Raw genomic sequence first — 16341 nt, forward strand, 5'->3', positions numbered from 1 at the left:
ATAGGGGTTGTTCAAACGCCCCTGTATAGCATACACGGCTACTACTTGGAGACAGAAATTCTCCTCAACTAGCACTCTGTATCCTCCGTTCAATGTGCATTATTTTTTTTCTCTTGCATCCTAAGTATTTTTAGTACGATTGGTGGATGCAGAGATTGATTGCCTGCACTGCAGCTTCCCTCGCGTTCTGTTTGCGTAAAAGATATAAACATGGTAATGGACAATTTGCTTGAAACTATAACAGTCGACCACACTGCCATCTGCAAGGTGCTAGCTAATCTTTGACCATCTGCGATTTCCTTGGGTGTCATCATTCTCTATAGTTGGTTAATAATAAACCATTGCAAATTTGGCATATTTATTCTTCTCATTCTGGCGTGCTGAAGTATGATATTAACTTACGAAAGTTAAGAAAAGAAAAGAGAGATTGTACATGGTGTCATTAAAGACTTATAACACAAAGTGCGTGAATATACTGTTAGAAATTGTCCTAGATAAGTCCGTAGTGTTCTCAAAAATGAACCAAAATTCTGTAAAGTGTCTGTGTTACTGTGAAAATTCAAGCATGAATGCTTATATGCAGCGTAAATATATTGTGGAAATTACTAAATCAAAAAAATCTGGATGAATTGGATTACTGCAGGTAAGACATCTTGAAGATGTAAGTGCTTAGTTGCTATAATGCTGTACGTAAAGAGTAGGCGAATGTAAATTAATGGGTGTATCTTCTCCCTTTTTACCATTCTAGATACTGTAAAATGCTACATATTGTCTTACAGCTCTGAGAAATCGTATTCGTGACCGAATACACAGATACCTTACCTTTAAATTTAATTCTGTGGTACTAGTTTACTATCCTTCGGACAGATTTCTTCATTTCTACAGAAGAAACTACGGTACTACTTTACTATACCGGAGACACCTATCAATGATTTATTTTGCAATTTTTTACATTGCTAACGTACTATTCTGCATTGCGGAACATTTATTTAGGCGAAATAATGAATTTCTAACAGAAATAATGTCTATTTCTTACATTAACGAGTACTTACTGTTGTTCCTTATTTCCCACAAACCATCCACGGGTAGCCCCAAAAACCATTGACATTAGCCCAAAAATTCACGATAGCCCCCCACGATCCATCACGGGGACGAGGTATGCCTACTAGGTTAGGTTAGGCCTGTTAGGTTAGGTTCCATTAGAACTCCTTTCGTTCAATTTAGCATATACGGACAATACGAGAGCGTATTGTGCTCTCGTGCAGAAAGCAAATGGCGGCAGCAGCAATAGCGCGTCGGAAATAGATTTTCGTAGAAAACCACATGCATTCGCATTAAAATGGATCAAAACTACATTCCCGAACATCAACAACGCTACAGGAAATGATTTGCCTAAGTACTTTCTCCTGTAAATTTGAGGAAATTCGTCTCCGGTATAGTAAAGTGTTACCAAAACTACTTACCGTAATAAGTTCCTGTAGTATTGTCTAACATCTGGAAGGTGTTTTCTGTGATGTGGGAATGTTTCATAGCGGAAATTCAACCATTGACGCATAGCCCCACAAACCATTTCCGGTAAGGTTAGGTATGGTCACAATAGGGTACAATAGTTAAAAATTGGTTTCGAAAAAAATATGCGTAGCCCCACACACCATTCTCGCATAGCCCCACAAACCATTTGCGGAAACGTACGTTCTTTAGTTACCAAAACAGTACTAGTTTACTATCCTTCGGACACATTTATTTATTTTTACAGAAGAAACTACTTACCGTAATAAGTTCCTGTAGCAATGTCGAACATCGGGAAAGTGTTTTGTGTGATGTGGGAATGTTTCATAGCTGAAATTCATATTGTTCGTTGAAAATTAATTCTTCGACGGAGAATAGCTAGCCCCACGAACCATTGGCGCGTGGATAGGTTAGTTCTGTTAGGTTAGGAAACATAGTTAAAATTTGGTGTCGTGTTAGTATCAGGATCTAGAAATTGGAAATAATTGCAAACCATTCGTGCTAGCCCCACGAACCATTGGCGCTTGGTTAGGTTAGTTCTGTTAGGTTAGGAAACATAGTTCAAATTTCATCAAAACAACGTTGATACACCTTCAGGAATGTTCCGCGAAGCAGATACATAAGTATGAATGTCAAAAATTGACAAAACGAAAAAATTAGAGGTGTCCGAAGGATAGTAAATTTTTACCGTAGGTGGTTTCCTGGTGCCAGTTTTTCAGAGCTGGCTCCTAGCTCTACAAATATACATTTTTATACAGTTTCCATTTCTTAATAAAAGCCCTGTTTACAATATTAAGTATACTAATTTTGTTATTTTCTATTACAGTTTCTTTGCAAGAATTTAGAAATGGCTGCGAGACGTTCACGAATCAAAGCAGTAGCCAATTTACCTTTAAGGCGGAAAGCAGAGCAATCCAATGGAGATCTTGAGGATGGAAGTGTTCAAGAGATAGTCCCGTTGTCCGCCACAAAGAACGAAAATCCCTCGAAACCTATTATAAGAGAGCTTTTGCTTCAAGTAAAAAGTGAAGACAACAATAGTCCTGCAATTAATGGAGACAATGGTGTCAAGGATGAAAAGGAAGACAAGAGTAGTCCCGGAATAAATGAAGACAACGTCATCAAGGATGAAAATTCTTCACAGAGTACAGTGCATTTGGAGAGCCCAAGCAACAGTGTTATATGCGATAGTAGTTCATGTGAAAATTCTCAGAATTGTAGTCAAAGTAGCACAGGTTCCACAGATTTACAAACCGATGTTGACAAATCAAAAGCCACAGGAAGACGTGGACGGATAAAGTTGAAGCCAAACGTAAAGGTCATTGCCAATGGTAGCAGGAAAGTACCCGGGTCTGATGAAAAATCTTTAGTTACATCAACAAATATTAAAAAGTTTAATGGCGATGCGACTGTCAAACACGATTACAATGGAAGCTATTCGATAGCTTCTAAATCTGACAAACAAGGCAGTGATGATTTAATAATAAATGAAAGTGCTAGTGCAGGAACGTCTGTTAAAGATACCTCAGTGCATTATTCCTCGGATTTAAATAAGGCTTCGGTGTGTGGAGTGGAGGATAATGGTATTAGCATTCCAGGTATAACCCCAATACGAATAGGTACTGCGGTCAAGTCAAGTGAAATAGGGAAGAACTTGGTTCCCGAATCGACATTCGTGGGCGAAGGTGACCCTCAGCATAATTCAAGCACAGTCGGAGCCAATCTGCCACTCGAAGGTGCTGGCCAATCGGAGTTGACCACCAGGAAGGATGTTGAGCTTTCACCCAGCCAAACGTTACCCTCTCGTCATCGGATGAGGTTCGTTCGGCCATCTCCAAAGTTGATTGACTCTGCTGCCAGAAGAAGCAGTTATGGTGGAAGTGGTTTGAGTGCCAGCGAATCAGAAGATGAATCAAGGAGAGGATCGGCTTGTACAAAGAGGTAGGTAAGAGTTAACCCCCTATCCCAAATTGCAAATTGACATTGTACCTTTGAATGTTAAAAGAAACGCAAGAAGCTTATTTTTATGATAGTTGGTAAAAGAAATATAGGGTGATTCATTTGAAATGTCAAAAGAAGAAAAAAGTTATAGAAAGGAATCCACTTAGCTGCTAGTTATTCCACTCAGAAACTCCTCAGAGATATGTATATTACCTTCTTGTACATGGTGGTTTACTTTTTTGACATTTCAAATGGATCACCATGTACATTTCAGCTAATTACTATTCCAGCAGAATACAGAAGATTGCTCACGATAAAAATAGTCTACTTTGACTGGCCATTGCGAACGATGCATTAAACTGCTGTTATGTCCCGATACAGAGCTGGCTACACTGGGGCCTGTACTAGATAACAGTATCAGTTGAGCACGATCCGTGGAACGATTAAGGTAAAAGTGACAGCTTTCTAGGAGGGGTTCATTTGTGGACTTTCCACCGCCCATTATAGTAACTCAGCAATAGTGAAAGGGTGAAAAGAAAAGGGTTTAATCGTCAGCAAAACTGGTGTGGGTCTCATCATCCGACGATGTGCCCAAAAGGCCCCTGCCGTACGTGGTCGGACGGAAATTGTGAGGAGATTACGGCCCCAGCCCACTCAAACCCCTAATACAGTGCGTGCCATTAGGGCATCAGTGACACATGACAATCCACCAACGCAGAGAAGTTTGGCTATATGCTACTGTATCTCAAAAGGCACAGTTTCCAACATCATCCGGAAGAACCTCTCATTGGAAGCGCATCACAAAGTGCACGGACACCATCTCACAGAGCGCCACATCCAGGAGACGTTCACAAATGCCAGAAAACTGTATGAAACATACCTTGCAGGGGACAAGTTGAAATTGGTGTGTACCCTGGATGAGGGGTGGCTCTACCTAGATCAGACCAACAGAGTTCGATCCATTTTCTACCGCCCAACAGACCAGAAGAGCCGTTCTGACTTCGTGCTGCAGTGCAAGAAAAAGTTCTTGTTAGGGGCCTGTCCTCAATTTTGTGTTTAGTTAAGGGGTTTATCCCCATATTACATAACGGACAAAAATAGCCTATGTTCTTGAGAGCCCATAATATAAACACCAATGAATCAATCCAGCAGAAAAAGAATTCCACACAGGTAAAACAGTGCCAACGAAAAATCAGGCTATACCGGAGACCTGGATTCAAGATCTGGCCGAGCCTGCATTTTTCGCTAAAATTGGTACAAAAATATTCTACCTGGAAAAGAACAGAGCATTCCCCGACATTCGCTACGAGACAGTGTGGCAAGCGGCCCGGCATCAGCGCTTGTCTTTCCCGGTGAACTGGGTCCGCGACAGTCGCACGCTACACTCTCTTTTTTTCGCTCTCTTCCCCTTTCTGTTGACGTTGCAAACTGATGCCAGTATAATCCTCCCTCGGAAGTTGTGTTGTGTCGTGTCCGTGTGTTGAAGATTGTGGCTTAATATGGCACCACAAAAGTTTACATTACAACAAAGGATTTATCTTGTCAAGCGTTACTTCGGAAAGAGGAATTGTGGAGCAGTGAGACGACGTTTTGCAACGAAATTTCCTGGTGTTCCCGTTCCACATAGGACCACTATATTAAAGCTTGTAAAAAAGTTTAGAGTGACAGGGTCAGTTATGAATGAAAGTGGAAAGAAAAATGGGGAAATCTAAAAAATAAAGTATACAAAGACAATTCGCACACCATCCGTGAGTTAAAAGGAGTATTGTACGCGAAATCGGGAGAATTACAGTAGATGAACTTGCACGTGTAAATGCTAATTTCCTTGGGAGATACCAGGAATGTGTTGCAGCAGAGAGACGTAATTTTCAACACCTTCTGTAGTGAAGGTTAGTACACAATATGAAAACTGTAATTTTAATAGCCGAGTACCGACTGTCATGGACCCCGTTCGCCGGGAAAGACAAGCGCTGACGCCCGGCCGCTTGCTGCCGAGTCTCGTAGCGAATGTCAGGGAATTTTCTGTAGAATTTGAATTCATATACCAGGTCAGAACTTTTTTTGTGGGGGAAAAGTTTAATAATTTGCAGTCTGAAAAGTAAAGGATAACAATTGTGCCAGATATTTGGTCATCTGATGTATAATAATTATTATACAATTATAATTGTAATTATATCAGTGTACATTAACAAGATCAGTAGCTCACCAATCGTCCTTATCCCATGGAGGCATACTAAATATAAAATTCATATTCTTTAAATGGCACGAATGGGAGAGGAAAGAGGAGTTTACAGGATTCTTGTTGGGAAACCTGATGGTAAGAGACCTGTAGGAAGGCCAAGACGAAGATGGAGGGACAACGTTGAGATGGACCTAAAGGAAATCGGTAGGGATGGAAAAGAGTATATAGATCTTGCTCAAGATAGGGACAGATGGAAGGCCTGTGTTGCTGCAGCCATGAACCTTCTGGTTTAAGAAGGCTAGAGAGTTAGTTATATTATTTGGAAGTAGTTGCTGGATGGAAATTTTTCAAATACCCCACTGAAACTTCTCTTATCTTGCACGGAGGGCATTGTTTAATTTTTTACAAATAGGTAGGGATGTGAAGTTTTAGTTTTATTTTTCTGTAAATTTTGATGTTATTTTTTATTGCAATTCAGTGTTATTTTTCATGGTTTAAGGCAAAATTTGGTATCATTAATTTAAAATCTGTGTTGTTTTTACATGTGCATTTACTGTTTCTTCTATGCTTAAGATTTCTGCATTGCTTTAGTTCTGGAAAATTGAGACGAAGTTTAGCTTTAATGACAAAAAATAAATTAATGCTTACCTTTGTGAGAAATGACCGAATTTCTTGCATTTGAAAACTATTTCATCTTATCAGCCACTAAGTATAAAATAAACACTAAACCACCAAACTGCAATAAATGATGTGTGACAATCTCTTTGAACTTTCACCAACTAGGCTAGAAATAACGGAACTCTTAGTGCTTCAACGCTCTTTGAACAGAAGAAATGTTATCCCCAGTTTATATTGCATATTTTGCGGCGTTATTCTGGAAAATGCCATAATTTGCGTTATTTCGTGATTCCGGAACACAGAAAATTTGCCACCTTAACCTACCCAAATACATTTTAAACACTTTATTGTGCTTTCTTCAACTTTTCGATGTTATCGTTAAAAGAAAATCTTCACGTCTACAAATAGGTTGTTAATGCAAGTTGTAAGATAGAATTATAATTAAACAATTCATCAATTAATATTATAGTGTATAATTTGCTTCTGAAATACAACAGTGTAACATTTAGAATATGGGAGCACCAGTTAAATAGCGAATGATTTTCACTGTTCTCATAATTCAATGAAAATAATTTATTGAGAATGAGAATGGTCTTTCGGAACTGTTTTTGTAAATATAGAGAAGCAATTCATGTACCCTTTTCTTTAATATTAATTTCTATGGACATATATATCAAGAATTAGTGTTATAATCACAGACTTTAAATAAGGATATGATTTTTTGTTCAATTTCTTCATATATTTTCTTTATATTACATCAGCACATTGCTTATCTGTTCATCTTGTCATTAACTATTTTTCTATTAATATCATGATATTTTTCCATGTAGGAAAGATGACGAAGCCTCAGAAGCAAGTGGTGGAAGTAATACAGATACAAATAAGGAACAACACTCAGGCGAGGTGAAAATAAGGTAAGTGTTGATGTGTGCATTAAGGGTATTTGTCCCAAAATACGGTACAATCTAACCCCTCTGCCCGGGATTTAAATCTCCCACCTGCTTAACCTCAAGCAGTATTTAAATCACTCAGCTTTAGTGTTTTCAGGTTACATCAAACATATTTCTATATATTTAAATCTAGAGAATATTTTAAAATTAAATTTTCAGAGTTATTCACCAACTGTGTCCTCCTCACACATCTTGATCGGTGTGAATTTTTTCGATTCATGCATTCTAAATGCATTGTGTTTATGACTATAATATGTGAACACAATGAGAGAACTTTCTAAAATCTGGTGAATCTTCTAAATACTTGCTGCTACTTAGACTTTTTCTCATAAAATAGATGAACGAATGTAATAGTCGCTGTTCATGCTCAGTTAATTTACCCTTCACCAAGTTGTGAGCAACATAATATCTGCAGGCTACATTTTCACTCTTCACTGCAAACAAATTATATAAATTAGTTTTACCTAATGTCAAGGGCAGTGCCAAAGCCCCCCTCCCAGTTGGCCCCTGGTTTCATGTCAGTCATGCATTGAACGTACATGTGTATGTCGTACCCCATTAACACAGAATTCCGCGTATGTACATGTGTTCCTTGAAGGGTTAAGAGAGTTTCCTTGATGGACAATTTTCATATCAACATCTGTAAGTTTGGAGTTCTAGAAAGCTGTCTCCCTTGTAGTGAAAAGTTTGTGGGTTATTAAATATAAGGGCGAGTTGAATGAAAGTGAGCCAATCCGATGTTTCGGGAAAACAAGTATATTTATTCTCATATTGTACACCAGCCAAGACCAAAATTGTGATTTTTTCCTTGCATTGAATGTTAATGACAGGCACCCATGCTAAATCAATCAAGTCATAGGTCATGCAGAAATATTTAGGCTGTTCGGAATTGATTGAGACTGTGTCCTGTGTGCCTATATGCTGTAAACGAGAACAGAAGTGAGTGTGGTGTGTAAGGGCGGTCACCTTGGACTGTGCGCCGCCTGAGTTTCATTTTCCTAGCTGCAGATGGCACCACATGACAGGCATTTGTTCCTCACAGTCACTTGCTCCCTGAACCTTGTTCGCCACAGGTTTAAGGCACAGAATATATCGTTTTGAGTTTTGATCTCATGAAATGGCAGGCTTTACCAGCTAATCAAGAAGTATTTATGATTAACGGCTTGCAATATGCTGCAATTACAGAGAAAGTTCGAGTAACAGATAAAGAAGGTAATATAATTTTCCACTTTTTGTAATTGTATTAAAATGAAAGTGTTGTTTTTACTTCAAACATACACCATACTTTTTGCAAAGTTGTGCGAGTGTGTGAAAACAAAAATTTGGTGAAAAATGTGTTTGGTTTTGTTTTCATACATTAGCACCCATCATTGTGTTGAGAAGCAATACATATAATATTAGTTTTGCAACGCACAATCACAACTGATGGCACTGATGTTTTGCAGTGAGCACACACCATCAAGTAAATGATCTGTCTGCTCAATGAGCGAGAATCTTGCTCAGTGAGCATTGCTCAGATACTCAACACACCCCTGGTAATGCTGGAGTCATAAAACTCCTTTGGCGTTTGGATGAGGACATTTGCTGAAAACCTTTACACCATAGTTTCACAGTGCCCAAGGACAGACATGTGATAAATCTTGTGTTGTGACTGAGGGGTTTTATAAAATATGGGCCCCTAGGCTAGGGCTACCATATTTTGAAATGCTAAAAAGAGGACATTTTCTTCGAAAGCCCCACACACCATCAATTTATTCACAAACACGAAAAAATTACATAAATCACACAATTTATCACCATTAAATAAAATATTATTCTCCATGATATTATACTGCCACTAACCTAACCTGACTTTATAGTATTGACGTCCACCCTCTTATTGACGTTCACCCAGTACTGCCAACATCAGACGTTTAATGATTCGAAAAGTTGTAACTTCGTGATCTCTGACCTATGATGATTGGATAAAAGTAAAAACCCGGACATTTTAACAGAAAGTAAAAACCTGCCCAGATGCAAATTTCAGGGTCCGAATAGAGGACATGTCTGGGAAAACCAGGACGTATGGTAGCCCTACCCTAGGCTATCCTTTACTTTGATCCTTGCCAACATTATTATTATCGGGTTTTATCACTGTACTTCACTTCCACTAATTGCATGCTCTGTATTAATAACACTTGTATACTTTAAGATGTACACATATCTGATAAAACCACAAGGGGGAAAACCATTAGAAGTAAACACACTAAAGCTACATCAGATAAGTGGTGATATATACAGGTAAAATGAGAATTAAAACTCAATGATAGGTACACTGACAAACATAAATAAATGTTCATAAGTGTACACATTTGAACCATTACGAATCGTCGTGCGAGAACCGGAGGAACATAACTCCAAAGATGCAGTTTTTCTTTTGTTTAATGCGTCTCCTCTGTAAGTCTGTGTTGGTCTCTCACGATGATATGTGTGTGTAAGGAGTTTGCTGGTGTTCTAGTATGATAAAATTAATGCAAAATCTATTTGTCTGTCACGTAGCTCCAGGTCCCGACGTCCAACCAATAAGGAAAAGGAGAACAGATTGGCCGAAGCACGCAGGCAGTTCAGACGGAGATTCGAAAATGGTGTACCGGACAGAAGCACAATTAGAATGTTTGACTTAATTTATTACAACCCAACAACAAATCCAATGAAGTAAGTATTTTGCAATCAAGTGCCTTTCATGTTGTTTTGAATGCATGCCCAAGCAGAGAAAACATTTTTGCTTTGCAGAAAAAAATCATCCTTTGCCATGATTGAGGGATATCTTTTGAACGTTTCAAGCTAGTTCATAGGAGCAGTGAATACTTAAGGTTAAGAACCTTGATTTTAGTTCTGAGAGAAAGTGTATACCAGCCTGTACGAGTGCCAATACTGGGTAGAAAAATACAGTGTCCATTTTTAAGTGGGGTTCTAATTTTTTTTTTTTCAATTATTCATTTACACTTATGGATATTTTCATGATCTTTTTAAAATAAAGTAACGAGTATGGTATATGTTTTGTATCATGTGTACCATTAAATCAGAATAATAAACATTGCATTATAAATTTTTGCAATGTTGCTAGCCAAATTTTAAAAGCCGCCTTTAGGAAGCCCACTCTGGCAAGAAATAACTACTTTTAATCCATCTTGTGTAAATATATTAGATGTTTTAAGGCTTTTTTTAAAAAAATGTTTATCTTGATCTTAAGTTGGATTCATAGCCACCTTAGCCTGTATTTGCAGAAAGAGAAATTGCTGCCTCCTGAGAAAAAGGGACTGGTGCCTGAATTATTTTTAGTTCTTTCCACCTCTGCACTTGCCAATTCACACCAATACCGATACTGTTGCTTGAAGATTCATCATCATCATCATCCTTCGCAGTTTCCTGCATCTGCCTGGGTCGACATAGAAGTCAAGCCTCTCCATTTTTTCCTGGTCTTCCACCACTCCTCCCTTTCCACCGACATCTTGGTCTCCCCCTTAACCTTATTCCCACTCTTTGTGCATTCTAAACTCTTATTGGTAGTCTTTCTGCATCCATCCTCTTCATGTGTCCGAACCATGTCATCTGTGCCTTATCTATACTGTCCTGAAGCTTCACTACACCCACTGTCTGTCGGATCTCCTCATTCCTTATTCTATCCCTTCTAGTCTTCCCCAATATACTCCTTAAAAATTTTATCTCCACTGCCTGCATCTTTCTTTTGTCTCTCTCTGTCATTGTCCAAGTCTCTGCTCCATACGTAATTATTGGCACATAATATGTGTTATATATTACCTTCTTGCATTTCATAGGCACATCCATATATTAATCTTTGAAGGCTTTGATAAGAGTCCACCACCCATTTGTTCTCTTCTGTTTACCTCCTCATCTATTCTTCCACTTCTCTCAATTATGCTTCCTAGATATTTGAAGCTCTCCACTACCCTCAACTCTTCCGTGTCAATCTTATTCTTGGTTCATTTCTGGCTCTGTTTCTTGTTATTAGCTCCTCGCTCTTTTCTGCACTGGATTTTATATGCTCTTCTGATTTCCTCATTCCAACTATCAAGCTGTTTCTGTACTTCTTCTTCCCTGTTCCCCAATATTACTAAGTCATCAGCAAACAACAGGACCTTCATCTCTTCCTCTCCTATCTTTTTCCCACCTCTTCGTTAATTGCATCCATTGTAATTATGAAGAGCAGTGGGGAAAGAGCACTTCCCTGTTTTAGTCCATTACTTATACTGAACCACTCCGTTCTTCCCACTGGTGTCTTCACACAGCTCTGGTTGGCCTTGTATTGCTCTGCACTCTACACACTATCTCTTCCTCGACTCCTTTCCCTCTTAGAGCCTTCCAAATCTTTGTTCTGTCCATGCTATCGTATGCCTTTTCTATATCTAGGAATGCCATAATCATCATTTCCATACTCGTAGTGCCTTTCCTGTATTTTCCATATGTTCATCTACCTCTTCTAAATCCATACTGTTCCTCTCTCATGTTCAGTGCTGTTACTTCCCTTAATCTTTCTCTAATAGTTTCTCATACACCTTTGCTGAGTGGCACATAAGTGTTATTCCTCTTTAGTTTTTACATTCCTTTCTGTCCATTTGACCAATCTCTTGGGACTTCTTTCTCTTGCCACACTGTTTTCAACACTCTGTACAGCCACTGTACACCAATGACTTCTGGTCCTAGTATCATTTCCTCTGGCACCTCATCTACTCCAGGTGCTCTACCTCTCTTCAGAGCTTCCTCCACTTCTTTTCATGTCAGATTCATTTTTTCCTTCCCGTTTTCTTTTTCCTTCACTTCTTCTTGATGATTCTAATAATTAAACGTTTTTAAAAAACTGATAAATATTAATATGTAAGTATTCACTAGAATTATATGCAAGAATTTTACAAGAGTATTGTTTTCGAATGTACAAGAATTACAGCCAGTTGTTAAAAATGCATGTTATGTAATCACAAAAATCATTTTTTCTTCGCACAAAATTGGTGCAAAAAAAATGAAACTTTAAATTTACTTCTAGTGGTTATTCAAACCTTCAAGAGAGTACCTTGTAATTGGAAACACCTACACGGAATTTATGATTTTTATCATTTTGGTGTATTAATTTTTGCTGTATTTTTCCTTTTTTTTTTTTAATGTAAATTGCAACTACATGTATGTTATAAATATTCTTAGGTACACAGATTCCAGTCCAAAATCTGGTTCGAATGAAACCATACTAGGTCCTAAGGAGCCAGAAAAGGAGTCTACAAATCCGTAAGTTTTCAAAATAAAATTATAACCATAAAAATTATAAGGGTAGTTACAAAGTGCATTTGGCATTTTATCAACAGAATTCTTTTAGTATGTTTCAATTGCAGCATAATTACTAGAAGCTCAACTTTGTTTTTACAACCCCGAATGGGTTGATTGATGTTGACATACACACTTAAATCAGCCAGACCTGTTTTGATTTTGGAAACTGTCAATTTAAGCCTTTCCACTGGCGTAAGTTATGAAAAGCGGGAGGGGGTGGGGGGGGGGAAGAGAAGTTAAAATTTTCCCTACTCTGAGCACTTTGGAGCTTGTTTGAAGCAATGGATTGTAGTGAAACTTGGTACAGATTCTAGGAGACCTTGGGGAAGTGAATGTTAATGAAAAAGAAATTTGTGACACTGAAATAACAATCAGAATTCTGACATGCAACACTATATTTTTAGTTTACAGAGGTGTTAAATATGCACGCCGTCAATGTGAATTACCCTTTGGCAGCGTAAGACAGCATGCTCAGTGGTTGCATGTGTTTCCTGGGATGTCGTTCACTGTGCACCAGTTTATAGCACCACATTTCCACCTGGTTGTGAAAATTTGAACTACATTTTTTACAGGAGGATTCACTTCCTCATGGGGTCCATAGCCTTGATACCAATCTACACCCATATAACAGTACATAGTAATGCATCATTATAATCTGGTTAAATTATAAAAATATAATTAACATTGAAATAATTAATTTACTTCATATATAGTGTTCAACTGCAGTGGAACACAAATTGTTAAATTTCCTTTTGGTTATTTCTTAACAGATCATAATTTTTACGTAAATTGCAGCACTGCTTTGAAGATTAAACTGTATAAAATTAAAACGTATATTAATTTGTGCTTATAGTATCAATATAAAGTGCTTATGATCACAAGAAATCATACATAAAAACATCTAAAAGTCAGGATTTATCTAGTTTTGCAAGATAATTATGTTATCAGGTAATATTCTTGATGATCAGCATTGAGATTTGTCTCAAAAGAGCAGGTTTAGATTTTAATTTACTGATTAATTCAAGAAAAGCATCTTATATTCTAAGTTAATTCTAATCTTTAATCCTATTCTTAAATTAGGTAATTTCTTGTAGCCATATCTCTGTATGGGGAAAATCTAATAGGCATGTAAAATAACCTTTTCCCCCTCTATAGCTGAAAATATTATAACTAACATTTTAAACATGAAAAATATTCAAAAACCTTTGATTTTGTATCAGAGTATATTTATACTGTACAAATAAGGTTTTATTAAAAAAATATATGTATATATTACAGTGTATACAATTGGATTTCACATATGTATATACTTTCGAAGTTAGTAAGTAGCCTGTGACAATAGGGAATGAATGAGAGGTTTGGCAACATTGAAGGTTTATCAAAAAGGGGGTGGTAGGAAGGAAGCAAGTGGATAAGTGTAGAGCCTGAAAAGAATCTGAATTTGGGGTTCAAGGACTAATTATGGAGAAGTTCAGTATCGCAAAATGATATACTGACACCCAAAAATGTGTGTGGGTAAATTTGGCTATTTGTAAGTCCAATATATTACTTGAACTTAAATTTATGTGATCAAGTGAATGCTGTGAGAACGAGATGATTTTCTACAGTTGAAAGGTATTGCATATCCAACAGATAAGTACTTTTCTAATTTTAATGACTAAAAATTGATAATAAGTGGTAACATAAGAATAAAATAATATCTTTGGACAAAAGTGAGATGATGCATACATAGATATGTTTCCCATGTTATGAGTAGAAGTGTTTGAACCAGCTGTGAAGGCTCTTTAAGTATTTGGATTCTGCAAATAGGCATGGAGTGACTTGTCTATTTAACAGGAGTATCACATGATATATAAATACAAGGACTTTAAATATGTAAATGTTGTGTGTTAAGGTTGTTAAATCTTTTTCATTGGCCAATAATTATTTATAATTGTACTTATGAATTTGCAAAGTTGAATATAGGTATAATTTATTGAATTGTTATGTATAGATTGTTGCATGATGATGAATGATAGATTAGTCTACCAAATTCCCTTTCCCTATGAGGGCATAGCGCTCTTACTTGTGTCACATTTAGAGATAATACAAGTCAAATTGTAAAACAGAGGCAAATTAAATTGAATATTAAAAATGGAGATGGTATACCCACAGTCTGAGTAGGGTATTTTTAATTATGACCACTTGGTAGAACCACAGAACTGTGTGCTTGCGGGGGAGGGGGGGGGTGTAAGGGCAGGGGTTTGGTATTGTGTATACATACAGGGTGCATGAGAAGTAACTGGGCATTGAAAATTTGCTGTAGTTTTTGTAATATTTAAGCAATCTCAATGAAATTTTCTGCACGCATATACATTATGGAATAGGATTACATACGTGCCAGTTCAGAATTCAATGTAGGCCCCGGCGGCATCCACCAGCTTCATCCAACGAACGGGGATGGAATCCATTGTCTTCTGCAGGAATTGCTTTGTGACATTTGTGGTAACATCCCAAATCCGTGCCTCCAATTATTCCATAGTGCAGGGTTTTGTCTGTACACTTCCTCCTTTGCCAGCCCCACAGGTAAAAGTCACAGGGTGTGAGGTCTGGATGTCTGGCAGGCCATTCGTGAGGTCCTTGTTGCCCCGGAAAATTGTGGTCAAAGTGCAAAGTGTGGCAGTGTACGGTCTTGCATGAAAACAAACTCACCAGCAAGATACGATGGTCCAAATATGCCCTTTCAACATTGTTAGGTAGCATTCACCATGCATGGTGTCATGCAGAAAATACGGACCTACAGCCCTATCGGCTATCATCATGTGAAATTCGTGTGTACATATGTAATCTTATTCCATAATGTATATTTGCACAAAGTTTCATTGAAACTGCTTAAATATTAAAAAAATAAAGCAAATTTTCAATGCTTACTTACTTCTCATGCACCATGTATATTTTATCTTTTCTAACACAATGTATTTTCTTAAGGTCAGTTGAGGAAAGATTAGCTGAAGAAGTAGTAGACGATCCCGGAGAAGATGACACTCGATCCGAACAAAGGAATAGTGAGGGCGAAGATGATTCCAACAGTGCAGTACCTGCTCCTCGAGTTAAAGTTGGTCCTGATGGGCAGATTGTACTTGACGAACAAAGTTTGGTGAGTAAGAAAATAACCCTTGAATTACCATTTATAATTTGGATAGTTCACTGTTGTGTGGCATTGAAAAAGTATTTTCTAGGGCTGGGCCGATACCTCTTTGACCCAATACCTATGCATGTACTCTTACTGATTACTGCTTAACTGCAGGCTGATAAATAATGATAATAATAATATAACAATAAGGTGGTTTCATATAAATTACGATTTAAATTAGATTTAAATCTGATTTTTTTTTTAATCACTGATTTAAATCATTTTAAAGAATTAATTTGTAGAAAAATGTATATAAGTATTTGGTGGATAGCAGAATCACTTTTAGAGAAAGTACATTAATCTCATACTCATTGAATGGTGTATTAGGCTCTAAGAAGGGGAAACAAAATATATGTACTAATGGGTCATACAAAAGGAAATGAAATGTTAAATTAAATTTCTCATGATTTAAAATTCAATAATTTTTATAGGCAAAAATAGAAAAGGTAACCGAAATTTTACTTTGTGTTTAATTTGTTTATTTGTGTTATATGAATTTACACACTCTACTATTCACTATGCAAAATATAGTTTACCAGAGGAAGCCTTTCTACAAAAAAAAAAAAAACATCTCTATGTACAGTGCCAAAACACATAGGCCTACAAGCAATTTTAAGCGTGTTTTTTAAAAATAAAAATAAAATATCGATTTA

General features: G+C 37.2%; 1 protein-coding gene across 1 annotated transcript in view; it reads left to right on the forward strand.

Moving 5' to 3' along the window:
- The first annotated feature begins 265 nt into the window (after nucleotides 1–265).
- Bdp1 (transcription factor TFIIIB component B'' homolog Bdp1) overlaps nucleotides 266–16341 on the forward strand; it is a 31748-nt gene continuing 15672 nt past the window's right edge. The window contains exons 1-6 of the mRNA XM_083112386.1: nucleotides 266–643; nucleotides 2336–3450; nucleotides 7081–7164; nucleotides 9739–9894; nucleotides 12397–12477; nucleotides 15484–15652. Coding sequence (XP_082968512.1) covers nucleotides 2357–3450; nucleotides 7081–7164; nucleotides 9739–9894; nucleotides 12397–12477; nucleotides 15484–15652 — 1584 coding nt within the window. The 5' untranslated portion in view covers nucleotides 266–643; nucleotides 2336–2356. The remainder of the gene's footprint in view (nucleotides 644–2335; nucleotides 3451–7080; nucleotides 7165–9738; nucleotides 9895–12396; nucleotides 12478–15483; nucleotides 15653–16341) is intronic.

The sequence above is a fragment of the Lepisma saccharinum genome, chromosome 26 (assembly GCF_977018435.1).
Source record: "Lepisma saccharinum chromosome 26, izLepSacc3.1, whole genome shotgun sequence".
Classification (NCBI taxonomy): domain Eukaryota; kingdom Metazoa; phylum Arthropoda; class Insecta; order Zygentoma; family Lepismatidae; genus Lepisma; species Lepisma saccharinum.